Raw genomic sequence first — 27,623 nt, 5'->3', positions numbered from 1 at the left:
TCAGTCGTCGGTGATGAGAGTGAACGTTGAAAACGGTCTGACGTGAAGCTCTGATGAATATGGCAATTGTCCCACTTTTTTTCCCTGGCACATCCAGCTAGACAAGTGCTTGGTCACGCCAATTGTTCAACCATTTGAATAAGCCACCTCGAATTTTGGCCAGATTCGATCAATTGATGTTTTAGCTTGATATTCCTGTCCTTTATAAGTTTTCAGTAGGTTTGACACACTGGTGAGTCGTTCTGAGAACACGGCAGCACCCAAGCTATTCGCACTAGAAATCGAAGACGAGGAGGAAATTGAAGCCGCAGTGTTTCTTTCCACAACTACTCCCCGAAGTATTTTCTACAGCTTTCTACAGCTTTCTACATTATCCACATATTTTCCCTCGATGTGAGGCTGCTAATAAATGTACTCTGGAACTGTACCAGGCAGGTGGGACTGCTAGAATCTCAGATGATCGTCTTCACGATATCAAGCTTGTAGAAGTAGTCCAGATATTTGTGTAAAAGCACAATCATCTACAAACACAGACGGTGCACACATTTCGTACCTGCATATTAGGGCCATAACAGAGTTCAAGGATGTTTTGAGTTGAGGTTTTGAGTTGAGCAGAGCTTCTGTTCTTTCATTTTCGTCTCACGCCATAGCATGTTTAACCAGTCCAGCCCGCCTCTTTCTATGGCCCACCATGGTCTGGGGTTCTCGGGTATCTACAACAAAATCGGACAGCCCTCATATATGTCCAGTCTCCTAATCTCTTCCTCATAATTTCAAGTACACCGTCCTTCCTATAAGCTTTCAAAGTGCTGACATTGGTCAATAGCGTCTCGCATTTATCGTATCGCTGCCATAGTTGGCCATGTATAAACATTTATAAGTCATCGTTTTCGTTAGTTTATGCTGCAGTATCGTCGGTGCTTGGCGCCGGATCGGTGTTATTATGAATCGTGCACCCAATACACTGGCAGTCATCACCACAAAGACAGCTTGACGTCTCTCCAGCGCATGTATCGCCAAAGGGGTAGCTGACGAAGAAAAAGTCGCTAGCAGATAAAGCCTGTTCCTCGCTCAGGCCGGAAGCGGCATCGGATGGTGTTTGGGGGGCCGCAGGTGACCATGTTCCATCGCCATTTGTCTTGATCGGGGTTGTAGTCCCGTTGCAACTTGTCTTGGTCGATTCCTCCGTCTCTCCATTCGCGCCGTTAACACCGTTAGTCTGGCCATTCAGGTGAGATCCGTTGCTGTTTGTATGGGCATGTGATTTTTGTGCCTCCTCCATCATAGAAGACCAAGCAGAGCGTACATAATTTTGCGTTGCGTCGTTGTAAGGATGGGCTGCACATCCAATACACTGGCAGGCATCGCCGCAGGTGCATTGATGTGACGTCCAAGATGATCCATTCGGTGTAGGCGGGGGCTGTTGCATTGGCATAGGTCCTGTCATGCCAAATGCCTGGGGCCCTCCGTGCTGGAAAGCCATAGCGGCCATAAGCTGCCTCCATTGCTCGGGTTGAAGGGGTTGCAAATAAGATCCATAATGCGGAGGGTAGTTGAATATATTGGGCTGGGCATAAAAGGGATACATCCCATTTGCCATAGCCATGGGGTGTTGAAAGGGTGGAATTAAAATCCCGTTTGGTGGGAAAGGTACGCCAGGCGGAGGCATGATGCCTACTGGCTTTTTTTCTTGGCCGGATGAGGATGGTGTGGACGAACAACAGCTCTTTGCTTCAGGTTCACGACCGCCATTACCATTGACGCTCGGCGCAGGCACTGAAGAGGCATCATCCCTATGGCTTTTGACACCATTGCTCCCTCCACAGCAGCTTTTCAACGTCTCTGATTCTGGCTTAACAGAGCCATTTACCGAAGATCCATTCTGACCTATAGGGGTCACTCTCATGGGACCGTGCGGCATCATAGGAGCACCCATCGCGTATGGAAACATGGGGAACATGCCGGCCTCTGTCCCAAAGGAACCTTCACTTGGCGTCATATCCATGGAGCCGTAAAGTGAGGCCTCAGACATGGGCGTCGAAGAACCGTTTGGAGTGCTCATTTGCGGCTGGTTCACCCCACTGTAAGGCGGCAAGACGTTGAGTTGGCTGGCGTCCATCCTCTGAAGTCCTGCGATATCGATGGACTGTTTCCTACTCGGCCCTGCCTTTGCGCCCTGCTTTTGGACTCGAAAGCCTGCGCTTCCGAATTTGGAGGGGCTAGGAGGTGTCGTCGCACTGCTGCTGCTGCTCGGTGCGTCCTTCTCCGGCTTGCTCTCAACTACTGCGTCTGGATCTGACGTTCCGCATCGACATTTCTGTTTCCTGGGGATGGCGGCGGTGACGGCGGCACACGAGCAAGGTCGCGATGAAGGGTGCGGACAAGAGCTTAACGGGCGGCCAGGTTTCCGTACTGGAACCATAAGCCGTTCATTAGCATGCGTGCACTTGGTTGAGCGGTGGCCACGAATGCAAGGCTCGCTACATTATATGGCGTTAGCTACTATGGTGTGGGCAACGGGGACAGTTGCGCAATGTCGGCAAAGTATCACCGACGTGGCGGCGTTGAAATATCCAATAGCATACGTACCAGGCCATCTTTTGCCCATTTATGAGAGGCATTTCAAAGACGTTTAGTTGAGGAAGTCGTCCGGGAGTTTTAACTCTGTAAAGATCGCGACAAGGGAGCCAGGGCGGCCGGCAGTTAGCCGGCGTCCGGAAACTTTACACGTCGAGCCGACAGAGTTCGGATGCGGCATAGAGGTAGTCGGCAGCTTGCCCAAGAATGCGGTGATGCACTGCGTTGGCCGTCGTCGTCGTCGTCGTCGTCGTGAGTGATTCCGGCTCTCGAAATTGCCTCGAATAGCCCGACAGCTAATGAAATGCGCTCGGCAGAGACTCCCGGTCCGGGGTGCGCAAGAGATGAGGGAAGTTGCGGACCGACGTCAGGATGCAGAAACGATAACCAGTCGTCTCCCTAGATCATATGCGAGACACGGGGTCCCGGGGAAGGATAGTAGAGTGGTGTTCAAAGAAGCAGTCGACGCCTCGTGGCTTCGCGGAGTGAAATCCGAGAGTGGGCGGCAGTACATGTAGCAGATACTGGTGGGATGGTCAGGCGAAGTATTGGTGGGCGTTGAGGAGTTGGGAACATTGAACCGTCGACATTTGATTTTTGAAAGCCAAAACGGCCAGTCAAGTCCACTCAGGCCCACCGGCCGCTGCCCACCAGAACGATAGTGCCTGCCAACATTGAACCCAACTGTAATTGATCAATTAGTCTGGTACACCCACTGTTCGTACTTGGAAACATCAACTGAAGAGCCGTCTCCAGGGGGGCATGCACCCCACTTGCGGGGCATTTGAGCCACATGCAAGTCTGCGGTCGTGGATAAGAAAGACATGGGCGGTTCAATCTTCACCAGACACCACCAGCCTTCGAAAGCCCTCCGCATGGCCAACTTGCAATATCAGACACATGCAGTACCGCATAGAACGTAGTTACAGAGCCTGGCACTCGGTGCTCGGTGGGCCTGGTCCTCGTCCAACATTGAAGCCGCTGATCGGTCCGTGGCTGGTTATCTCAGTTGAGAGCTCTCATCTGGCCGCAGCCCCGGTGAACCCCCCGCAGAGCCTACTTAAGTACATGTACCCTTACATGCAGGACGTGCGCCAGGCCCCAGCTGCTCAACCACATCACGCAGTTTTGGTACTACCATTAGACCCAACATTGGAACGTTGACATTGGAACATCGAACACCGGACACCACAAACTTCAATTTCGAGATCCATCAACACGCCAACCACCTTGGCATACCTACCGAGTATACATACAATCTTACAGGTGCGTTCTGCACTGGCCACCGGCGCCCACGCGCTCATCCAGCAAGGTTGGTTATCAAGCCCATCAAGGCCACGATCCGTCTGGGTTATTCACCAGCCGTGACACATGCCAGCCTTCCCCGAGCCCGTGGCAGCCCCCTTTGAAACACCCGCGCTTCTCAGCCTTTGTGGCAGGTCACTGGAGCCACTGGAGTCGCCTCAACGCGAATGGACCTTGGCCGGAAAAAAAAGCTCGAGCACTCCATCTATCTTTAAAAATCCTCGTATGATGCGATATCCAGGCCGATTGGTTCGACAGGCACAGACCGCATGCCTCTAGACCGACGGGTACAGGTGTGGATTACAGCTGCACCATGAGATGCTCCCCGTCAACAATGATGGGAAACGACATGTCCTGTTTATTTGTTTGTGTGTTTCGTTTCACGGAATTGAGAAGCAACGGACATGAAAAGACGAGACCCTACCACTCTCCTCACACTCAGATCGAATGGGCAAGACGTCGTGGCTCAGGAACCCAGACTCATTCAACAGATTCAAGGGAACGGACCCCTAGTTGGTTAATATGGGCCAAGCCCGTACACGCTGCACTATTGTATACAGATGTGTACTAATGATGTTGGCCTTTCGCCGCAGATTTGCAGACTGCAGCATCCCAAGCTTCGAGATGGTGTGCTCCTCCGAGCATGATTTGACGGCGCTGTAACCCACTGTACCACACCCGGGCAAATATTGCGCCAGAAGGGCATAAGGATATCCGTTTCATACCATCTGTTGCTGCATCAAGAAACTGCCTGCGTATCCAGGCAGTTTGGTTGCGAAACACCCTCCTTATCTAGCTGGCGATGGAGGGACATCATCTCCATCTGTGTGTGTATGTCTTCGGAGTATTGCCAGAGTCTCTCATCAAAAGAAACAGAAGAACCAACCAGCCAACAAGTTTCCCACAACCTCATCTCTTCACCAGAGCCAAGAAAACCCATCGGTCCCCGTTGCCCTTTCCCATCTCTAATTCATATGCCGTGTCAACAAGCCACGGCCAGGTGCCCCAAGGTGAGCAAGTTTCTATTGGACCGTTGCATTCAGGCCGACCGGCGAGCCGTTTGCCGCAGGGGATCCACACCCACCAGACACACGTCACATCTTTCCTCCAGTCCTGGTCCCAGCCGCGCACGAGTAATAAGCATTCGTTTGACTTCACATCAGCTACCCTCCGGCAAACAAAGCTGTAATTTTGGGCGTTTACAGCGCCACAGCATCAAAACGGGTTTCCATTTTGGGAAGCGGACAAGGCCGTCCCTTGCCGATCTGTGCAAATAACAAACTATCCGTCGTAGCACCACGGCAGAGCCCGGGTTCTAGTCGGACATGTCCTTATTCACACATACTACTACTACATACATGGGTGATATAAATTCACTGGCCCGATTCTTTTGGCTAGGCCGTCTCGCTGCTTGGTGCTCATGCAAACTCCATTCCCGTGCATGAGTTCGTCACGACATACGACTGGTGGATTAGAACAGACGAACTGGGGGAAAAGGAAGCGACTGAAAAAGGCCGTTGAGAGACACAATCGGACCGCGCGGTATGTAACCCTTTGGGTTGGGATCGGCCTTCTAGAATGAACGCTCCAGCCAGACGTGAAACTGTCTGTACAATGCCGCATTACTTTGACGCTCTTGGAATATAATAGTAGTACATACATAACGAACTGACCCCATGGTTCCATCTCTTTGGTGGAATATCCTTTTCATCACGGCTCTGATAGCAACCAATTATATCGACGTCCCGCAAACTAGGCTTCGTGATGATGATGAAGATCCTGGGAATATATCCCCGCGGCTAAAGGCTCTTGTCTGCTATTTCTCCTCGTTCGACCCGTCCGAGTCAGCAAACATATCCACGGCGCGCAGTCGCTTCCGCTGTTGCGTTCGGCCCGCAGATACCTGAGTACCACCAACACCCCCATTCTCATCCTGGCTCTCTGCTTGCGATGGTGCGCCCGCCGCTTGGCCCCCGCCTCCGTCTTGATCCATGGCTTCGGCCTCCAGCTCGTCGTCGTCAATAGGATCCCCCGCAACATCATCCTCATCAATAGGCTCCCCTTCCACATCTTCATCGTCAATAGGTTCACCCATTACGTCATCCTCATCCAGAGGCTCCCCGTCAATGTCATCCTGCGCCATGGAAGCAGGCACCACGCTGGGCGGGCTTGCTGCGCTCCTCTCGCGCTTTGCGGCTGGCAGCGCCTCGACCGTCTTCCACTTGGTACGAGCGGATGACTCGTCGATTGTGTCCTCGGTCTTGAGCGACGGTGGCGATTCAAACGTTTTGACAAATAGTTCCTGCGACTCTGCCGGAAATACGCACCATCCCTCCCATAGATTGAGCACGAGATTGATACTCCTTTTCCACTTTTCTGCGCGTAGGCGACCCCATCCGAGCTTCTCCGCCAGCAAGCCTAAGCTTTCAAAGAGTTTGCGCTCTCGGAGGGCTGTCTCAAATAGTTGTCGGAAACGCCAGGCGTGGCGGACGCCGCTTGTAGAAGACGAAGACAGAATATCGCTTACCACGTACAGGGCCACCAAACTAGCGCTGCTTGTGTCTGGGCCTTCGTTTGTAGATCCCTCTTCCGTCGCTGTTCCCGGATGGATTGGTCTCGCGTCTTGCTTCTTCTCGGCGTTGGCAGCTGTTAACGAAAGCGGCTTCTCAACATTGGCGACAATCATATCAACAACCTCATCTGCGCCGCGACTGGCATGGGTAATGGCAAACGTTGTGACTCGGGCAATGTCTCCTTTCCGCAGCTTGCTAAGCGTAGTCGGTAGTCGCGCCAGGAGATGAACAAGCTTGGCTTTATCCAACGGGTTCAGAAACGTCTTCTCGGCTTCGACGCCATTGTTGTTGTCGCCGGGGCCCTCCTCCATGTCTTCATCATCTGATGAGTTGTACTCCGGATCTGATACAAGCTCGTCCAGAGAAGTCGTGTACTCAAAGACCAAGCTCTTATCTGGTGATTTCCAGGCATGGCCACCGTCGAACAACGGTACATACTTTCCTTTGACTTGGCTAAACTCTGAGCCTGTGACGACCTGCCAAAGCCTCCACCGGTACCAGATGCCGCCTTCACTCCTGGCATCCCATATCCAAGCCCACCTCTCCTCCCGCTGAACGTCGGGTCGCGACATTAGGAGCGCCTCGAACTCTGGACCGTGTTCTAAAACCCCTTCAATCGTCTTGTTTATCAGTTGTATAGTCCTGACATCCTGTGGCGGTCGTACGGGTACATGCAACAACTGCGCCCTGTTGACTCCAGCACCAACCTGCCCGTACGAGGAGGGAGGTGCGAAACCGCGGTGAAATCCTTGCTGATGATGGCTGTACTTGTCCCGGCCTCCAGGCTGTTCAACGGGCTTTGCTCCGAAAGGATGGGCACCAGAGGACGAGGATCCCAGACTGGGGAGATTGGCCGAAGCTGCCACGGCCGAGGACAAGTGCCGATGCAAAGACAAGTAGTATCCGTAGCCAAGATAGCGATTCTGCAGCGTGCTCACGGCGGTATCCATTTCATTCGCGGGTGTTTCCTGCGAAAGGGTGACAATGGCAACCATGCATTTTCTTTCCGAGCCACCGGGCCCAGCAGGAGCAGGCGGCTGGATCCTGACATTCTCGACATTGAGACTATCCGGTATAAGCGCCTTGACGACCGCCTGCGACGTCCCCGGCGGCAAGTTGGCAAGCCTGAGCGTAGGTTTCGACGTGGCCTTTTCTTCGGCTCGGTCCTTCACATCGCCCATGTCTTCGTCCTCGCTCGCGTCAAAGGCCTTGGCGACCGACGTCGCAGCCGGGCCGGAATCCGGCTCCTCAAACCCCAGCAATCCCGACCGGTCCCTGGAACCTCCTCCCTTGAAGTCGTTAAACGACCTCTTCTTCGTAAATGACGACGGCGCCGGTCCCAAGCTCCCCGGTCCGCTTTTCAATCCGGAAGACACAAAGTGCCGCCTTGAGACGCCGTGTCCAGGTGGCTGTCCCCCAAAGCCGGGTCTCCCTCGCGAAGGGCCCCCAAAGCTGCTCGGCGCAGTCGCATCGCCCCTGTCGTCGTCGTCATCGTCACGATCGAAGCTCTTTACAAAATCGGCGTAAACGGCAGCAGTTTCGGCAGCCTCGCGCTTGCGCTTGGCCTCGGCTTCGGCCTTTTGTCGTTCAAAGGCTGACTGCTTGGTGGGCTTTTGGAGTTTCGCCTCCAAGTCTGGGAAGTTGGGGAGTCCCTTTCCGGAAGACATATCGATTGAGCTTGGGAAATTGCGCTTGTCACCTCATGTTTGGGTGCTGGGTACAGATCTCGAACGGCGTTTGCCGCAGTCTCAACTGGACCGGGTTTGGAAGTGGTGAAGTTGGTTGTGCTGTGACGGAGCTTCGCCTCTGATGCCGCCCCGCTACATGCATACGTCTCTCTGTGTGGCGCCACATCCGTCCCAGGCACACACCAAAGTTCGCCATGACGCTGGGACGGCAAGTAAAAGCAATGCTACGCAACGCGGGTCGGTGTACGGAGTACTGTATGTACCTAGGTAGGTTTGGATATTCAAGGGGGAGTCTTGTGATGCTTCTTTCTATATTACATACTGGGCTTGCATCTTCTATAGCTTTGCCACCTTGGCAGCGGATTTCTTGCCCAATTCCTCCGCCAACACCATGCCAGGATCTCCTCCGCGACTTCCATCCATCGTGACAAGACCCTTGAATTTCCCATTCGTTTCCTTCCCAACAGTCTCGTCGTCGATGTTCTTCCATTTCCATTTATCGCCAAGCGCACCACCTTGGCCCTGCATACAGTCTAGCACTTTGTCACCTAATATCGGCAGGAACTTGTATCCATGACCACTATCTCCCGTAGCAATAAACAGGCCCTTCCATCCAGGATGCCAGTCAACCAGCCAATCGCCATCCTTGGTATCAGAATACCAGCACAGCCTAGTCCCCTTCCAACGTCTCGTCTCAAGACCCTTGATTGGAGAGAGTTTGGCGAGGCCACGTCGCAGATCCGCATCTGCCTCGTCTGGCAGACGGGCAAGACCACCGTCGCGGCTTGTTGACGGTCTCGAGGTAACAAAAGAAGGTCTTTCTGGTGACGGGAACAGAGGCAAGGCATTGTGGACCATGACCGGGTTCAGGTAGCCAAAACTGTGCCGAGCGACTTTGAGAGTATTTTCTTGTGGTGGGATGATGAACAGTCCAGATGACAGGTTCAGAGCAACGGGTTGTTTGGAGAGCAAGGCAAGTTCTCGGTCACTGATGTCAATATATCCCAGCACGTGGCCCGTCGCCTCAACTCGTCCTCTCAAGTCAACAAGAGATCCCGTCCAAGCTCCGGCAGCGACTAGAACAACATCACTGGTAACAAGTCTGCCGTCCGTCAGCTTTGCGCCAATGACCCTGTCGCCTTCGTTGGCCAGATAGTCGACTTTTGCATTGACAAAATTCACCCGCTCAGTCGCCTTTACCCGCTCATACAGCCATTCCATCCCCCGTCCAGCATCAGCCCATCCGGACAGCGTATTTAGGTAACCCCAATCACCAGGGTACGTATCGGTTCCCAAGCACTCGTTGAGGGTCTTGGTGTTCTCCAAGACCTTGATCCTGTCCGCGGGATATCCGTCCCTGGCAGCAACGTCGACACAATTTTTCCAACTCTCCTTGGTATAATCCATTCCAGACTTTGTTCCGACTTTGAGTTCCTTGGGTTCATATGCCGTCAGAACAAAACCTGACTCGGTATAACGACCTTGGCCTCCTAGATCATCATCACCCTGCTTCCTCCATTCCTTCTGAGCCTCTGACGCAAAGGCGGTGTAGTGAGGGTCAGCGTAATCGGCCCTTATGATTCTGGAGGAGTCGACACTGGCGCAGTCATCCGGGGGGAATTGACCGTTGGCAGCATCGTCGACGATTGTAATGGAGGTCTTGGCAAATTGTGACCTTTTTGTGATTGCCCAGGCGGTGCTAAGGCCAAAGACACCAGAGCCGACAATGAGGAAGGAGGATGGTGCAGTTTCCATTTGCTGAAGCCGAGCCTAGGGGGACTAGATGGTAATGTTAATCAACGCCTTGAAATGCTTTTAAACTCATTGGGGCTAGGATAGCAAAACAAATTTGGACGAGATGAACAATATGACTCATGAGCCAAGTAGTTGATGTCGGCTCAAGAGGGGGGCCGGAGGGGAATACCAAATCTCGTGTACGTAATAAGTGGTCAAGTGTCACGGACATGGAGTACGGAGTATACATACAACCAGATAATTAAGGTACTTCTTAGTAGGGGGTGGCCTCTGCCAATGGGGTACTGGTGTAAAAGCTCCGGTGCCACGGGCTGTACTTCAGTACCCAGCGATGGGCGGCCTACCTGGTGTGTACCTAGTGGGTACCCTAGAGGCTGGTGTTTTGTTGACTCAACATTGAACCGTCACCAACCTCATAGCCATGAGAAGACAGCACTTACAAGGTCGACATCGGCCCCTGATCGAACACCGCCATCGATCATAATATCGAACTTTCTGAATAGATCAGGTCGATACGTTTCTATCTGGACTTGCAATCTAATCATAACTCCCTCGGCGCCGTGTTTGACGCATAATTCAACATCTTCGGTACTCTGCACGCCTTTGACGATAATCGGGAGCTTTGTGTAGCGCTGCCGAAAACCCGCATCAAGTCCAATATCCCGGCCTAAGAGACGTGGGATGGGATTTCAAGGATACTAACACGGATCCATGATATATCATCCCAAAACAAATTGCGATCCCGGAATCCTCCCGTGGCCATAAAAGCCCCAAGAGAAGATTTGTGAATTTCTCCGTTGGTGCGAGCCTCCAAAGTCCTCTTTGACTCCCAGCCGACGTCCACTGTGAATATTATAGCTTTGGCACCAAGACGTTCAACCATTTGAAAGGATTTCCGCAAAAACGCTGCGGGCTCTACCGATGTAGATGTGCGAATTTTATGAAAGATGAGCTCTAATGTGGCGCAATGAGGACAGACATGACAGAAGACGGCCTGGGACTCCTTCCCGGCGTCGAAAATCTCTTCGAGATGTGTAATAATTACTGATCGCTCGAGACTAGACCATGACGAGACAACTTACAGCCTGGACTGTGCCGTAAACTCCAGCTGCTTTGGTTAGATTCACTTCTCCCAGCGGGTGACCGAGCTTGGTCATGGCCGCCGGCGCGCTATAGATGGATAGTTGGCTAGTTATTCCCAGCAACGCTGTGTTCGTCGAGCCGTGACAACATGTCACGAAGCATACGAGGCCGGAAGAAGTAACGGCGCAGAGCCTATATTTCCAACGTAGGCCATCTCCCCCGTAGCTGCGGATCCACGTATCCCAGAACCAAGCTGGAGGTCAGAGCAGAATCGCGAGGCTTCTTGCTCGGAGAATCGTCTTACAAGATCAGAGCAGACATCTTTTTCGGACGAGTGCCCGTCGCTTACGGACGCAAGCAGTGTACTGATTCTGCCAGAGGGTGCGGCCTTCCGGACATATCCACTCCAGCCCCGCGCCGACCTCGCTCTCGGCGGCCCTAATTCTTGTCACAGAGAGGCAGAGTTATAGTCTTTCCGGAGTGGAGGACTCAGGAGCCGATTATCGGGACATCGTTGAAGTCAAGTCTTTATCCACACACAGCCTTCTGCTGATGGATAGTCGCTTGGATAGTCGCCAGTGCCGTGGTGTGCGTGACAAGTACCGAATCGAACCAACTAAGCAAAAAATGAAGATATTACCACCTTGGCACCCCCGACATCATTCGACATTGCGTACACGAGATCGAAAGCAGTACATCACAAGCTAATGAGTCCTTGTTTCGGCGACAAGAGTGCATTACTACCTAACACTGAGAGCCACGATAATGCAAAGACCGCATGTTCCGCGGGCCCAGGCCGTTTGTACTGTAGACACTGCAATGGCATCACGGGCTCCCCAAAGCCCGGATACGCCGCCATTTTCTCGGCATGCACAACGCAAGCCTACTTTTTCTCAAAAAACAGTCGTCACTGGAAACTAAGTATGTCAAATTCCAGTAACCTTGATCCTCACCTTCTTCTTCTTCTGCTTCCATTCTTGCGCAACTCAACGTTTCCCCTGAAAGCATTAAGGTGGTTGTTTGGAAGGCGCACCAATCCGAACTTACCACAAGCAATCTATGTAGTGTCGCGGGATGAGTAGTCTTCTTTTACCTGAAACCAAATCCATCGAACCTAATATGATAACAATAAACCTCCCCTATTGAACCTTTTGCCAACGCCGATGCAATGCTTAATCAAATGATACAGTCGCAACTCCGTGACACCTGATTGTGGCCTATCAAGTGTCCGAGAGTATCTTAGGTAAAAAGTAAAGCAATCATGGTATCGTGACCAATGGTCTAGTCGTACATGCGGAATAATAAAATATGTAAAGGGTGTTGGTACACCAGGTGGATGATGAGAGCGCCCTACCAACCGGATGCGTCTAAACTTTTCGGAAGTCTATACAGGGTGTTTGTTAGTGCCAAAGAACGCCAGCGGAATACGGTACGAGCACATAGAAACGAACCTTGCAACACAGGGTAAATCATCTCGAAGGCCTGGTAAATCTCTTCTCTGACCTTGGCGCCGGTCAAGACAATCTTGCCGCTGACGAAAATAAGAAGAACAATCTTCGGCTTGATCATGCGGTAAATGAGACCAGGGAACAACTCAGGCTCGTAAGAGCTGAAATTGTGATGGCGAGAAGCCAACCCCTCCAGACGAATGGGAAATTTGATGTCACAAGAGCCGACAATGTTCTGGATCTTGAAATCCGTGAACTTGGCGTTGAAGCCAAGCTTCTGAATGATGCGGGCATACTTTCTCGAAGCAAGCTTGGAGTCGTCCTCAGATTTGGCACCAGTGACGACCATCTTTCCACTCGCGAAGATCAAAGCGGTAGTCTTGGGCTCACGAATGCGCATAATGACGGCAGCAAAACGCTTTGGGTCAAATGTCAGCATCTAATGTACTTCAGACGGCAACATTAAGCCAGGATGTACCTTTGGGTTGTACTCCGCATTTCGGGCGTGCAGGGCAATCGTCTTCAGGTCCAAACGGCAATCAAGATTGACCGTGGCCACGATGTTCCTTAAAAAGTAGCACGATAAGCGTCACTGAGCACAACAAAAGCCCAATCACTCAAGAGTATACATACTGCAATGTAGGAGTAATGCCACTGGGACCTTGCGTGGCAGAAGGCGTCGCGGCAGGAGTCGCGGGAGTCACCCCATTTCCGTTGGCTGCGTTTTGGCCATTTGCTGCTGGACGCTGCATGGCGTCGCCATTACTTGACGGCGGTGTCAACTCATTGGTCGCTCCAGGGAACGACAACGAGCCGGGCGCAGTGAAGGCCTTTGCCTGTGCGGCGTTGGACGGATGTGTCTGGATACCTTCCATGTTGGGAGCGGTGATGATCAGACACACGAAACAAGTTGCGATAGAAGCGCTGAGCAGAACTGCTTTATCACGTTAGATCTGGGGAAAAGGTGGTAGATGAGACGAGAGGCAACGACGGGGTTGATGTATCAGGACTGCGGCTCAAAGAAAGTCCAGGTCGGCCAGCAACGTGCCGACTTGTGGACAGTCAAGATCCCGTTTGGACCCCAAACTGTGAGTCGTGGAAAGAGAACAAATACAGATGGGGCAGAAAGGGAATAAAGGGAAGAAAGGGTGACTCTTACCACTCGTGGGAGATGAACAAGTGAATGTCTCCCCTACAGAATGGTGCTCAGACAATGGGTTCTGATGCGATGCGACAACCACGCGTGGTTCAGAATGCAACGCAAAGATGGATGGATATAGGTCGAGGTGCTTGGTCGTATGGACGGTCTCAACCAGGGTAGAACCCGACTTGTTCACTTCAAGGCAAGCTCGAATCTTGTTTTAAATCTCTTCTAGTTGTCTACGCACTCGCAACGACCCGGTGGCGACGACAACAAGAACGACGAGATTTCGCTTTTCTGTCTTCGTCGGCGACCAAGAGATCGGTTGCGACAAGAGAGGGTAATGCGACGGGCTTAAGGAACGTATTTCAGTTCGATTTTATTGGCCTGTGGTCGCTGACAAAACGTCGGGCGCCGTCTAACCTGGAGAGGATGCTCGATCCAGTTCGCTTTTTCCGAAAGAACCACGGGCTCGCTGCGATAAGGAGTGAGGCAGGCGATTTTGCCGAGTTCGCGGACAGATCGTGCTGCAGGTGTCAAGAGGAGCTGCGATGCGACTGAAGCGTCCAGCGATGCCAAACAACTGAGATGACAGCTGAGAAACTGGAGATCGGAGATGGGGAAGCGAAGCGGAGCGAGGCCAACAACAGGTGAAAAGTGGGGCGCGACGTGTGGGAGACTTGGAGGGAGGATGAAAAATTATTAAATGGTGTGGCCGACGTATGTGGGAGGTACGTAGGGCCAACCGGTCGGGACTTCCGCGCAAGAGCAGCACGACCAGCGGGCTGGGGGGAGGGCTGGGTACTTATAATTTTGACCAGCGACTGAGTCTGCTGTTCTCCCAGGCAACAGCAGGCCTGTGGCGTTGCCGCCGGGAAGTTTGGCCTCAGGTTAGCGCACGCGCTAGGATCAGCCTCATCCAATCAGCGGCCGGGAAAGTGGCGATTTTATCTCCTTTTTTTTCCACCGCGCAACCTCAGATTGCTTGGGGTGGAGCCCCTGAGGTACCGCCTTATCACAGCTCGGCAAGCAGTACATGCACCTTGGCCGCTGGGGAATGTCCGCAACTGGAGCGAGTGCAGACAGATAACGGCATCGAGACGACATCTGGAGCCCAGCCAGGCCCAGTCCAGCCCATGCAAATCCGCAAATCCACTGGCTGCTGTGGTCGGGGGGCCGAGGTGGTCGAAGTTGGAGTGGACCGCGGCCAGGAGATGTAGCCTCCAATCCCAAGCGGCAGGCTCGGAAATATTGAGGCATCACAGCGCATCTGCACGCTGCGACAGCCAACAGTGAGCGTTGGTGCTCTCTCGAGCTGCTGACGGCTTACTCCAGAAGAATGCAATCCTAGATGCCGAGTATGTACTCCGTACTCCGTATGGAGTACTCCATCTCTGGTCGTGGACCGGGGGGGAGACGGCTGGCAACGGGGAACTTTACAACATCGAGCATCACCTGGCCTGCATAGAGGTTACGGAGCGCATCGACTGTTCTGTTCTGTCCAGAGACGAGAGGGAGAATGCAAATCTTGGCCATGAGACGAGAAAGGACAAGAAGTGAGAAGGGGGTTGGAGCCGCATCGTGTCCCGGTCCATGCTCCCCCCCTTTTCGTACTCCGTAAATATTCACCTGGATTTTGGCACCGGTTGATCCTCTATGACCCAACTGAACCCCAACAAAGGATCTGGTCAGCGATTCAGTCACCAAGTCGTCTCGTCCTGGGCTCCGTCCACCCAACCAGCCTCTCTCACCTCACAGACACACAACCAACCCGGCCGGCCAGCCCAACTCTTTTCTTCTTACCACACTTTCCTCCATGTTCCATCGACTTCCCAGCCCAGCTGTATCATGCTGCTTCAACTCTGCGACTGTTCGGAACAACAAACCGAACGCACGCACATGATGCTATCAGCATCACTGCCACCCTCATTATTGCCTTCGCCGTGGGAGTTCAGCATGCGTCGATATTCGAGTCTCGAACGGCCGCCGGGCAACACGACGAATTTCGACCACAGATGACCAGAACATTGCTTCGCCCGCATGCACCGACCGATGACACTGTGTCACGACTAACCAGCCGCCCGCTTGCCAGTCTGCCAACAGAGACTGCTGGGACAAAGGGGGCTGAGCGCGTGGAGCTGTTCGCGGCGTGGACCAGCCCCCTGATCCACTTGATCTCCATGAAATTGCCTCCAAGGAACCCTAGCCAAACACCCCCCTCTCACCCTCGCACAAGAGACATCGCCAAACCAACTTGCTGTGGCTCTGAAACATCCACTTTCCCCCCCCCTGTGACGCTTGCCGGGTTCAGGTTGCGCGTTCTGTCTCCTTTTCTTTCTCTCATCCTTTCTTGCTTTCTTTCCACGGCTCGGAGAGAAAGAGAGCGAGGAGGATAATAGAGGTACGTTGGCCGCTTTGGCGCACCGTCGCTTGCCTATTGTTGTCAGAAAGAGATTCCTTTGCGCAGCGGCAGATGCCAAGACAAACGCATCTGAATCGCTCAACGCAGCGATTCGCGTGGCTGAAGAACGCGGTGTCGGGGAGTGGCAACACTTCGCGTCGCACCCATTGAGACGAAGTCGCGACAAGGCAAATTTTTCATCTTCCTTTTTTTCACCCTTACTGCAAAAAGGGGGGGCAACAAGTGTCGGGTACGTTTGTGTGAGTCATGGACTTGTGTCCAACCATTTGGCTTGTGCATTGCTTGTTCAGGAGGAGGCTGGACGTTTGCGGCTTCCTACTGGCCAAAGTGCCAAGTATCTATACCCGAGCCTCGTTTTCTCGTCTCCCCATCCCGCCAGCGTAGAGTCGACTATCACGGCGTGGTGACGCGTATTTTGAGAGTTGCAAGTGGCAAAAAAAAATCAACTACGGGTCTTTGAATGCCTTGCGCTTGTCATGGCGCCAGTTTGGTCGCGTTTCGGCACCCCGAATAGCAACTATTTGCACACGGCATGCTGCTTGTGCAAAGTGTAAAAAATTTGATGATCCAAGGATGCTCAAGTAGAGAGACTTCCCGCGCACACAGACCCGCCCGGAGGGTTGGCCCCTGGAAGTACTGCACTAACAATTTTTTTTCCCTGGTGACCTCGCAGAGCCGCTCGGGGAAAAACTCGAGCCTCCGCTTCGAGACCAAGACCCGACCCTTGCAAAGTGAATTGCTCGGCGGGCTTGCTTTTTTTGCTAGGTGGGCCTCACGCCCTACCAGATACCTGGTCATCAGGCTTTATATTATTATTAAATAATATGTTACTGTATATTTTACGCTAAGTGAACATATTCTACCACAGATTTTTTTATTTAGGTATTCATATATAGATCGGGAGAGTTTAAACTCAAGAAATACCCTGCCTGGGTACTTACCTACTCAGTAAGTAGGTAGTGGGGGGATCAGCGCACCTAGCAAAAGGATTGAGCCCGCTCAGCAATTCTCCTTCCAGCCGACAAACGGACACGGAGCTTGGACCCCTATCACACAGACGTTCGGTTAATCTACTAATCTTACATTACGTCAATGCCTCTTTACCGCACAGGGTTTCTTTTGATCAATCGACTCGCCATCTTCACGTCCAAAAGAAAGAAAAAAAAGAAGAAGGACCCCTTTGTACTGGTGAGCCCAGTGAAGGCATTACTTTGTCGGCACTGAATTTGCGCCAGCTCAACTGGAACGGGACACGTGGCCTGACTCTTTTGTTTCTTTCACGGCAGCGTCAACATTCAGCAATGTCAATCAGTTCTCGCCGAGCATTCCGCTGCTGAAATCCGGCAAGAATGAAGCCTGGCCTTCTTTTTTCTAGTACTTCTCTTTTTGTACCTAATTCCTGGCCATATGTACAAAATGGTTGATGGTTGCCTGGCGGCCAATCATGCATCTACTTGAACAAACGATGAAAAAAAAAATTATGCAAAAGGGCGCGGAATGGGTTGAATCAGGTATCATGCACATAGAAACAGATCAAGTCATGTAGTATTTGGGTCCTTCGCCACCTTGAGGAACTTGCCAGTTGATATCTTGTTGGGGGGCTTTGATGTCGCACGTCTTGCAGTGGATGCAACTGCAGAGATGATTCGTTAGTACTACTTGTTTATGCCTCTGGAGTGCGCGCCAGGTCTGAGATGTGGCTTACTTTTGGGAGTTGATTTGGAAACGGACACCGTGGGGTTTTGATTCATCCTCGACGTATTCGTATACACCGGCCGGGCAGAAGCGATTTTCGAGACCTTTGAAGGGGGGGTAGGCCTTCTCGGTATGCGCATCCCAGTCCTTGACTTGCAAGTGGACGGGCTGGTCTTCCTCGTGGTTGGTTCCGGTTCGGGAAACGCTGGTCAGGATGTCAAAGGAGATCTTGCCATCGGGCTTGGGGTACTCGATCTTGGGGAACTGGTCGGCGGGCTTGGTAGCCGCGTAGTCGGGCGTCTTGTGCTTAAAGGTCCACGGAACGCGGCCTTTGAGGACGAATGCTTCCAGGGCAGAGTACAAAACGCCGCCGATGGCCCCGAGCGGCGAGTGGAACGAGGGCCGCATGTTGCGAACCTCTTTGAGTTCCTTCCAGATGGGTGATTTGCGGAGTGAGTCTTCGTAGTCGTAGAGGAATACGGTGCCTTGGTCGGTCTGGCTGAGAGCGTTCCAGGCGGCCTCGGCGGCGAGCATGCCGGACTTCATGGCGTTGTGCGTCCCCTTGACTTTGGGCACGTTGATGAAACCTGCCGAGTCGCCGATGAGGGCTCCGCCAGGGAAGGCTACTTTGGGGATGGACTGGAATCCGCCTTCGACGAGGGCGCGGGCACCGTAGGAGATGCATTTGCCCCCTTCGAGGACGCTCCTGAACGTGGGGTGCTGCTTGAGTTTCTGGAATTCTTGGTAAGGTGACAGCCATGGGTTTTGGTAGTCGAGCGAGACGACGAGGCCGAGGCTGACCATGTTGTCGCCAAAGTGGTACATGAAGGAACCGCCGTAGACGTCCCTGGGCAGAGGGTAGCCCATGGTGTGAACAATCAGTCCCTTGTCAAACTTTTCGGGGTCAACTTCCCAGACTTCCTTGATGCCCAGGCCATACGTCTGGTGCTGGCTGTCCTTGCGGAGATCAAACTTGTTGATGACCTGCTTGCTCAAGCTGCCGTGGCAGCCCTCTCCAAACATGGTGACTCGGGCGTGAAACTCCATGCCTCGCTCAAAGGTATCCTTGGGCTTCCCGTCACGGCCAATGCCCAAGTCATTCGTGGCCACGCCTTTGACGGAACCATCAGCGTCGTATAGGACCTCGGCAGCTGCGAAGCCGGGATACACCTCGACACCAATCTCCTCGGCCCGCTCGGCCAGCCACTTGACGAATTGGTTGAGACTGACAATGTAATTGCCGTGATTGTGCATCTGTGGCGGTGCCAGGACGGGGAAAGAACTGTTCTTGGTCAGGATTTTCATCTGGTCCTTGGCCGCGGGCGTCGCGTGCTCGAAGCGGTTGGGGTTCTCCTCGTCGAGCCAGTCGGGGATGAGCTCATTGATGGAGCTGGGCTGGATAACGGCGCCCGAGAGAATGTGCGCGCCCATGTCGCCGGCCTTTTCGAGGACGAGGACTCTGAAGTCCTCGTTGCCGGCCTCGTTGGCGAGCTGCTTCAGCCGAATGGCGGCACTCAACCCCGCAGGTCCGCCACCGACGATGCACACGTCGACCTCGTCGGACTCGCGCTCAATGGAGGCCGGGTCGAAGGAATCGTCCTCCTCGGCGTCGTATAATCGTCGGCCGGCGGTGAACAGCCGCACGCCGGCCAATCGCTGCGGGGGCACCGGCCGGGTGGTCGTCATGCGAACAGTCCTTGACATGAAGCCGATCGCGGGGACTGCGCGTCGGGGCGTCCAGCGCGCAATTGATCGTGCGCTGCGGTGGACGCATCTTGACACTGGCACGGGGGCCGACATGGCTGCTGCTAGGTGACTGGTGAAAGTCCCTGTGGTGCACCTGGTGTCGTTGCGTGAGCGGTGTCTGGTGTTTCCGGGACTCAACCCAACCTTCGTTCGGCCTGGGTGTGGCGAGCGACGTCAAAGATAAGCCGGCGGGTGAAAGCTCTCTGACATTAGCTGCAACCCAATTGGCCGATTGGTTCGAGTGGGCAGCTTGTGAAGCCGATCCAAGCCGGTGGTCGGTACGTTTTCGGTACGAGCCCGCTGTGCTGATTTGGCAGTGCCTAGGTCCTACGGAGAAGTTGGTGCGTGAAGCCGGGCACAAGAAAATCCACGGCCAAGGAATTGAAGGGATCGATAGAAGCGGGTTCCTGGCGAGTTGCCGCGCAAAAAAACCTGGCTCATGAATTGTATACCGTTGAGCCGAACATGCCAGTACTTGCCTTCAAGGTTCTTTCTGTGCGCCCCCACCTACCAGAGCTTGTATGTAGGGTAGTCTCATGGCGAAGCGAATAACTAGGCTTGACAAGTCAAGAATGTCTACTCCGTAATTGGGAGTGAGAGATGTTTATTGGTGTTTGGGGCATTGATTGGGTTCTTCTTGCGGCCTGCGGGTTACTGTCTGCATCGTGGATGCTGACTGTGCGACCATGTTAGGGTGTTCCTGGCGGTCGATGTCTGATGAATCCCCGGTGGGTGAGCCATGACACTTGGACACCCCCCACATCGACTCTTTCTGTTTGAGATACGGAGTACGAAGTCACCGGAGCACGTTGACATTTCCTCGAAGACTACGGAGTACGCCACCGGGGACATCCGCAGAGTTCAAGGTCAGTGCTTCCTCAACAGCTGTTCTATGATAGGCCAGAAGCATACTCGCCGCATGGCACGCATTGGCAGAATAATCCAGCCTGTTCATTCTGGCAAGCCTCCCATGATCAGTAACGGTGCAGCATATGGCACCGACCAAGGCAGACGAGGAGACCAACAGTAATAAATGCCAATTGGCAAGGCAGAGAGAGAGGCTCACCGATTGCCCAGTACGCCCGTCGCACTGCAGCCAACATGCAGCGTATCACCCACCAGCTCTCCGTGCTTGACCTCAAGCCAATCTCTCTTTCTGAACAATGCGGGGAATCGTCTTGGGTACAACAATATTGACATTATGCAGGCCAATGTTGCCGTCATCCAGACCGCTCAAGCAATATCAAGAACCAAAGCTCATGGACGTTCCCCGCATGGCACGCCTAGCATCCATCCTTGCCATCGGCATTAACAACAGCCAAAGGCTATCCCTCCCGGTGCAACACTCCTTTCGTCGAGTCAATACCGGCACGGCCAACAAATCCACAGATCCATCATGGCGCTAAGGGCTGCTTTGGCAGGTCAACGTAGCCCTTCATCATCCCGATATTCGAACCCAGTCCAGAGCTATTACCCCGCATTATCTGTAGGATTCTCGGCGCTTTTCGTAGCAGAATGACCACGATCAACATGACAGCCAAAGAGAGCAAGGGGGTTGGCGGGTGGTGTGCTTGTATCATGTTGGTTGGTCTCGCGGCAGTGAATCCGTACTTAAAGGGAGCAACAGTAGAACCACGGAATGCAAGCTGGTTTGTTCCGTAAACTGAGGGAAGCATCGTCCGGACTGGGATAGGCTCGCTCCCTTCGTCAGGTCTCACCTGGGAAGAGCGAATCACTTCTGCTCCATCTCGTTCAAAACTCTATTTGAACGTTCCTCGTCACAAATAACATCAACGAGCGTCGGGATACGAACAGAGAGCCATGAAGTGGATTCAGCTCATTGTCGTTGCCGGTGTGGCTGCGGCAGATGTGCCGAGCGATTGTCCTGCCTATGACAACTACGCCGCCCAGCGCCACCCTCCGTATTCAGGTGGCAAATGGAAGTATCCGTATCAGCGGCCCGAGGCGACATGTCGATCCTACGAGGTCCCAGAGGTGGAGATGACATTGGAGAAAGCAAAGGGCATGATTGAAGACGGGGACCTGTACAGATTGTTTCTGAATACGTGGCCAAACACGGTCGACACTACGATTCTGTGGCATGGGAGAGCGTTGGATAATGCCGACGAAGAGGTACCGTCCCATCATGCAAATGCAAACCCAACCCGCAAGCCCTGTCCAACCGAGCTTGGTTATTCGGGGTTTTGCTCTGGTCAGACGTTAACTCTGCACATAGCTTGCCTTTGTAACGACTGGCGACATCCACGCCATGTGGCTTCGCGACAGCGCCAACCAACTTCAGTCCTACAAGCCGATCCTCAACATCACTTCCCACAACGCTACCAATAACATTGCCAGTCTGTACCGCGGCACCATCAACCTCCAATCACGATATATTCGCAAATTCCCCTACTGCAATGCCTTCCAACCACCGCCTGACTCTAAACTTCCACTCGCCAACCACAAGCGTGGCTTGCTCGCTAAGCGTGGTGACACGGTCAACCCACCTTACGACCCCAGTGTCGTATGGGAGTGCAAGTATGAGCTTGATTCCATTTCGGCATTCCTTCAACTCTCATGGGACTACTATGATGTTACTGAGGATACTGAGTTCTTTGGAAAATACGGCTGGGCGGATGCCGTCAAAACCATTCTCAAGCTGGCGAATGACATGATGACGGGTACCTACACGGAAGACGGGCACGTCAACAAATCGCCGTACCAATGGTTCCGTGACTCGAATAGTGCTACAGAAACGGTGTCAAACGGAGGCACTGGAAACCCCGTTGCGGGTAACATTGGTCTCGTGCGCAGCTTCTTCCGGCCGTCGGACGATTCCACCATTTACCAGTACTTTATCCCGGCCAACATGATGTTCTCGCGCTTTCTCGAAGCCTGTGCTGAGATTATGCAGACCATAAACAAAGACACTGCCTCGGAAATGCTCACCATGGCGTGGGGTATAGAAAGCGCCATTGAGAAGTATGGTATTGTCAAACATCCCAAATTCGGTGACATTTACGCTTACGAGGTCGATGGCTTCGGCTCTCACAACTTCATGGTCTGTCACTCCGCCACAACAAGAACTGTAGTATATACCTCATTAACGAAGCCTTAATACAGGACGATGCCAACGTCCCCTCCCTCTTAAGTATCCCTCATATCGGCTTCAAACCCAACACCCACACAGTTTACCGACGCACTCGCGAGTTCGTTCTCTCCCGCTCCAATCCATACTTTGGCTTTGGACCGGTTCTTAATTCAACTGGCGGCCCGCACCTGGGTCCCGGAATGGCATGGCCGATGGGCGTTATCATGCAGACCATGACCTCGAGTGACGACGACGAGATTGTGCATGGTATTAAGCAGCTAATGGGGGCGACAAGTGGGCTTGGGCTCATCCATGAGTCTGTTGATACGCATGATGATCAGAGGTGGACTCGGTCTTGGTAAGTACTAAAAGTGTCCAAAGCCTACTCTCGGTGCGCCTGGATTGCTGATATTTGCAGGTTTGCCTGGGCGAACGGTCTCTTTGGGCAAATGATTCTGGACCTTTTGGATAGAAAGCCACATCTACTCGCGAAAAGCTACCAGTAGAAGGTAGACTATGACTTGCCCTGTACGTATTAATCACAAATACGTCAAATATAGTTTTATGAAATATGACGTACCATCAAGATCGAGACACTCTTTCTCTTTTGCCAACCTGTGGCCTGGGCTAGATTCCAAGACATGATGTGTATGCACGTATGTGTTGGCTATGACAGACAAACCGATATTTCAAACACTCGTCACAAGACTTTTTACCCCAACACTGTCCGCTGATCACTGCTTGTGAATCGTAAAGTCAAGGCGCATATCCTGGGAGACATGGGACCGACCCTTTTCGTGAGCTTGTTGAATTCTTCCAAGTCATGTTAGAGGAACGGAGAACAAAGACATGAACAAGGAATATGTCTCATCATCTCAAGTAAGCTGTGGAAAGAAGTGTCATCTTTTATTAAGAAACATAAAAACGTCTAAGCTTATCTAAATATGCATTGCTCGAAAACGCTATTCATGCGGCCCATAGTATCGCGCCGCTCCATGCATCCGTTCAAACTCCTAGTCCCGAAATATCATCTAGCTCAAGTCAAATCCCGCTCCTGATGTGACCGCATATAACAATTTCTCTCGTAGAGCTTCCTCGCTCGTATATATAGGTAGTTTCAATAAATTGACACAAGTACTGGTACTCGGAAGTCTCTCTTCATCAGTACCTCCATCTCTGATGCTGAATTTCGGACGGAGCTGTGCGAACCCAAGCAATGGTGCACGAGGTGTCGAGCTGACGTATTTGAGAACATCTCTTCTTTGGGTGTCTGTAAAACCCCCCATGACTTTCCAAAACAACTTGATAGTAGGATGCTCTTCATTGTCATCCCCAATTTCGTAGAGTCCGCTATACACGGTATTGCGACGGAGGTCTTCAATGTCAATTTCGGAGGAATCTCCACCCACGAGGCGTTGAAGCTCAGATTGATTGAACATGGAGAGCCATGATGGGGGGATGATTGACCGGAGACCGCGGAGGAAAGCAGTGGTTTGGAGAGCTGGTTGGACGACAAGCCGGTGGCGAGCAGCATAGGAAATGTAGAGAAGGCGATTATCATTCGTAACAAGGATTTCGTCGCCGTTTTGGATCAGTTTTCGAGTAATGGTTTTGACCGGAGCGCCAGGTGGAGAGACCTGGTCTGTGACGGTGAAGTCGAAGCCTAGTTCAGATACATCACCAGGATAGTTCTTCAGTCGCAGCAAGCCCTTGTACAGTTCTTCGTCCATGTCTCGTAAGTCGTTAATGTTCCCTTTGTATGTGTTTTCGTCTTTGGGACCAGCGGATGGCCATTTCAGGAGGAAAAAACCAGCAAACGCCAAGTCCACCAGAATACCTTCATATAGGCACTTGCCGATAATGCGCCCGAGGAATTCGAATCGCCTCAATAAAGCATTCACTTTGTCCCTATACTCGTCATCGTCTTGTTTTAGGCCTCGTCGCCAAAGGGATTCGCGGAGTGTGTCAACAGCTGTAGGATTAGGGAAAAGCAGCCCTTGTTCATTGGAGCTGAACATCCCAGCGCCACCTTCAGTGTTTCCAAAAGCCTCAGAGGTTACACCAATGAGAAACTCCTTGGTCACACCACCACCGTCGATACCCGCTTCGGGTGTGTCGAATTGGTCGACAAAGGTGATTTGAATGGTATCTTTGAGTCCGTCCCCTATTTGGTAGAATTGGTTGAACGCATCCTCGAAGAGCCGGCCGCGTCGAATTTTGGCATAGTGTCTGGAGAAGGGGTGTGCAGGCCCGAAGGGGCTGTTCCCATCCTGTCGTATTCTGTCCAGGTTAATAAACTGGCGGAAAATCTTGACTCTAGTTTCAAAAGGAACTGCGAAGGGCATGTGCTTTAGTATCTCCAACTTTGGACCCATTTCGGCCAGCCTTCGCTCCCTCTGGGCGCGTATTTGTTGTCTCTTCAGTCTCTCTAATCGAGCATGGCGAGACAACCGTTGGCCCGCCATAGTTGAATAAAGAATAGATTCTTGGTTGAAGCCTTCACTCACAGTGACCTCCTCTTCGTCGCTATCTTCGGTCTCTGCTTCTTCATGACTCTGTCGTTCCTCTTCAGTGATAACGGCATTGATAAAGTCTTCTTGTTGAAGCTTGGCATTCATCAACCAGTGATCTCTCGGGAGGAAATGTTTTCTCGAGTCCCTTTCATAGAGCATTTTGATGGCTGTGGTTATGATAGCACGAAGGCCATCCAGATCAACCTTTGTGGACGCAGGTGACGTGGCTATCTCTGCAGATACCGATCTGTGCTTTTCAGCTCCAAAATATGAGTCAAGTCGTGATTTTGTTGCTGTGTCTGTGGTCTTCTGTGACTGTGACAGGTCTCTAGCCTGATAGAGAAGGACGAAAGCTGCGTTTTTCAAGAAGGTTGTCAGGGCCTCAACATCCACCAGTGATAGGCTACATTGACGAAGACGAGAGTCAGAAGCACCACTATCAATAATTTGCGTCTTCATACCACTTAAAAAGTCCTCGTCATCGCTAAGGCGCAGGATAAATGTATAAAGCTCCAAAAAGAGAAGAATCACTCGCCACTCTTGCTCCTCGGTACTATCCTGTGACAACTGGGACGAGCTTTGTAAATACCGGCGGATGACTTCCAGAGGGTTTTCTGACTCTGTTCTTAATTTCGTAAATACCGAAGTCTGTCGCATAATCTGCCAAAGGAATTTAACCGTAGGCACGTGTCCGGTGACAGTCGGTATTTGCTCGAGAAACAATCTCATTCTTGTATCATCAGCTTTAGCCGGAAAGCAGTGCAGAAGAGTTAATATGTAGCCCGCGAGTAGGCTGGTTCCATAAGACTCCTCTGTGGCAGAACGAGCCAAGTTGGACGAAAAGTCAGAAAGAACATTGGATATTCCATCATGATCTACAAGTGATAGCAGTTGGGAGGAGATATATGGCGCAAGGGCCCGCAACGAGCTGCGCTCAATTTCGTCGTCCGAATCGTCGACTTGGGGTTTGAAGCTCATTCTTATACTGATCTCTGATGATAGAAATGATAATTGCACCAAAAGAGCTCTTAGGTAGGCGAGCCTGGCGGATGAATCGAGCGAGGCACGACCAAGACCAATATAATGCGCCAACAGCCACAGGAGACTGCCCCTGGATGGCAATGTCGGAGGCGAGGATCCATATACAGAACAGATGGATTCGGCGAGCTTGCCAGCATTAATTGCCCGGGATAGGAGGAGGTTGTTGTTTTCGAAAAGATACAAGTCGCCTCTCGTAAAGAAATTGAATGCAAGAGCTTTATAGGCAGCCCCTAAATCAATGCAGTTAGCATGCTGATTCTAGCAGCCCCGAAGTTCTTAGAACTTACTACTGCCCGACTTAGCCTGAAGAGGCGTTGCCAGAGACGCGAACAACAGCTCGTTCCATTTTTCAGCTTCTCGTTTGCTGTATAGACTGGCGAGGGCAGTGTAGTATTGGTCAAGCGAGTTTCTCATCGCATGAGAGTCGTAGACTGTCAGTCGGGTGATGAGTTTCAGGAGGATCGAGACGTCTGAAGTCAGCGCCCTGAGACTTGAATCAGTGTTTATTCTGTGGGTAGTTGTACAGTCAGGTGCATGTATAGACGTACTTTTCTGAAGCCACAAAATGCAATGTGGAAACAAGAATACTAGCCAGTTGCCCGAGGCGTGACCTATGGACACCGCGCGGGGCAATATGTTCGGTATGTGCTGATTCGCAGTCTCGTGCAAACAAACAAGATCTCTGGATATCAACGTCGGATCGTCGGGAGAAGAAGGAGAGCAGAAGGTTAAAAGCAACAGGCAGACGTTCAGCCACGGAAATTCCTGAAGAATTGCGATACAAGTTATCAAAGACAACTCGTCTTTCATCGGCCAAATTGCGCCGTGCAAGGTGACCGCGCCATGTTCGTTGGATCCTGCCAGCAGCTTTTAATCTTTGCCTTTCCAAGTGCCGCTTCTCTCGCTCGGCCTGTGCATCTGATACGGTTTTCGTTGTGTTGGAGACGACAGCCGGACTCCATGATGTATTGGCAAAGGGGTTACCGGCTTGCCCGCTCAGGTTGACATTCCGGGGACGCCTCGAACTGCCAGTAAAAGTCGAGAACATAGTGGTAGGCCCAACAGCATCACTCACATACAAAGGCTGCTCGTAGATAAAACCAAAGTGTCTCTACAGGCCAGATGGCTCAGCTGGTAATTTGGGTGCGTCCGAGATGATTAGAATTCTAGACGTTTCGGATGGTTGGTAAGCTCACGAGATGGCCCGAAGCACTGGTAGTACGCACATGCAAGGTTGGATAGCTGGCTGGGGTATTAGGCGGGCGGTGGCATGACGTGGGGAGGCCAGAAACAGTGCAGTGGCAGGACTGCTTAGGTAAGCCGTCGTGGCACACGACCTGGAGTCCACAAGAACATTCAAGGCAAAATGCATGTGATGGGCTGCTTCCCCTCAGTCATTGTATTTAAGCCGTTGGATGTTGAACAAACAGTATCCCGTACATAGAACAGCTTGACTGTCTCCCTGGATGGGTCCAGGTGGCTTGCGCTCAAAAGAGTCTTGTCTGCACAAAGAGTGAAGCAGGCCTGAAGAGTCACCAAACACGG

The 27,623-nt window shown here is 52.3% G+C and overlaps 7 protein-coding genes across 7 annotated transcripts; 1 reads left to right on the top strand and 6 right to left on the bottom strand.

Annotated features, from left to right (window-relative positions):
- Positions 1 to 898: 898 nt before the first annotated feature.
- Positions 899 to 2,597, bottom strand: grisea (the record flags this gene model as incomplete). Its single annotated transcript, XM_014691761.2, has 2 exons — positions 899 to 2,480; positions 2,590 to 2,597. The coding sequence occupies 2 exons, from the start codon at positions 2,595 to 2,597 to the stop codon at positions 899 to 901; spliced, it is 1,590 nt and encodes a 529-aa protein (XP_014547247.2).
- A 3,101-nt stretch (positions 2,598 to 5,698) lies between these two features.
- G6M90_00g038900 (uncharacterized protein) lies at positions 5,699 to 8,122 on the bottom strand (the record flags this gene model as incomplete). The annotated part of the gene is made up of 1 exon (XM_014691760.1): positions 5,699 to 8,122. The coding sequence occupies one exon, from the start codon at positions 8,120 to 8,122 to the stop codon at positions 5,699 to 5,701; it is 2,424 nt and encodes an 807-aa protein (XP_014547246.1).
- A 357-nt stretch (positions 8,123 to 8,479) lies between these two features.
- Positions 8,480 to 11,055, bottom strand: fap1_0 (L-pipecolate oxidase; the record flags this gene model as incomplete). Its single annotated transcript, XM_014691759.1, has 4 exons — positions 8,480 to 9,913; positions 10,339 to 10,530; positions 10,602 to 10,919; positions 10,981 to 11,055. The coding sequence occupies 4 exons, from the start codon at positions 11,053 to 11,055 to the stop codon at positions 8,480 to 8,482; spliced, it is 2,019 nt and encodes a 672-aa protein (XP_014547245.1).
- Positions 11,056 to 12,348: 1,293 nt separating this feature from the next.
- On the bottom strand, positions 12,349 to 13,304 carry tbpA_0 (TATA-box-binding protein; the record flags this gene model as incomplete). Its single annotated transcript, XM_014691758.1, has 4 exons — positions 12,349 to 12,365; positions 12,433 to 12,847; positions 12,908 to 12,995; positions 13,063 to 13,304. 4 exons carry the CDS (start codon positions 13,302 to 13,304, stop codon positions 12,349 to 12,351), a joined length of 762 nt encoding a protein of 253 aa, XP_014547244.1.
- A 4,221-nt stretch (positions 13,305 to 17,525) lies between these two features.
- G6M90_00g038870 (uncharacterized protein) lies at positions 17,526 to 19,487 on the bottom strand (the record flags this gene model as incomplete). The annotated part of the gene is made up of 2 exons (XM_014691757.2): positions 17,526 to 17,625; positions 17,698 to 19,487. 2 exons carry the CDS (start codon positions 19,485 to 19,487, stop codon positions 17,526 to 17,528), a joined length of 1,890 nt encoding a protein of 629 aa, XP_014547243.2.
- Positions 19,488 to 21,254: 1,767 nt separating this feature from the next.
- On the top strand, positions 21,255 to 23,030 carry mug157_1 (Meiotically up-regulated 157 protein; the record flags this gene model as incomplete). Its single annotated transcript, XM_014691756.1, has 4 exons — positions 21,255 to 21,566; positions 21,670 to 22,494; positions 22,557 to 22,882; positions 22,943 to 23,030. 4 exons carry the CDS (start codon positions 21,255 to 21,257, stop codon positions 23,028 to 23,030), a joined length of 1,551 nt encoding a protein of 516 aa, XP_014547242.1.
- Positions 23,031 to 23,555: 525 nt separating this feature from the next.
- On the bottom strand, positions 23,556 to 27,126 carry G6M90_00g038850 (uncharacterized protein; the record flags this gene model as incomplete). Its single annotated transcript, XM_066130244.1, has 3 exons — positions 23,556 to 26,308; positions 26,366 to 26,562; positions 26,627 to 27,126. The coding sequence occupies 3 exons, from the start codon at positions 27,124 to 27,126 to the stop codon at positions 23,556 to 23,558; spliced, it is 3,450 nt and encodes a 1,149-aa protein (XP_065986349.1).
- Positions 27,127 to 27,623: the final 497 nt, after the last annotated feature.

Source organism: Metarhizium brunneum, chromosome 2 (genome assembly GCF_013426205.1).
Source record: "Metarhizium brunneum chromosome 2, complete sequence".
In the NCBI taxonomy this organism is placed as follows: domain Eukaryota; kingdom Fungi; phylum Ascomycota; class Sordariomycetes; order Hypocreales; family Clavicipitaceae; genus Metarhizium; species Metarhizium brunneum.
The sequence above is the reverse complement of the archived record's forward strand: the minus strand, read 5'-3'. Positions and strand labels throughout refer to the sequence as shown.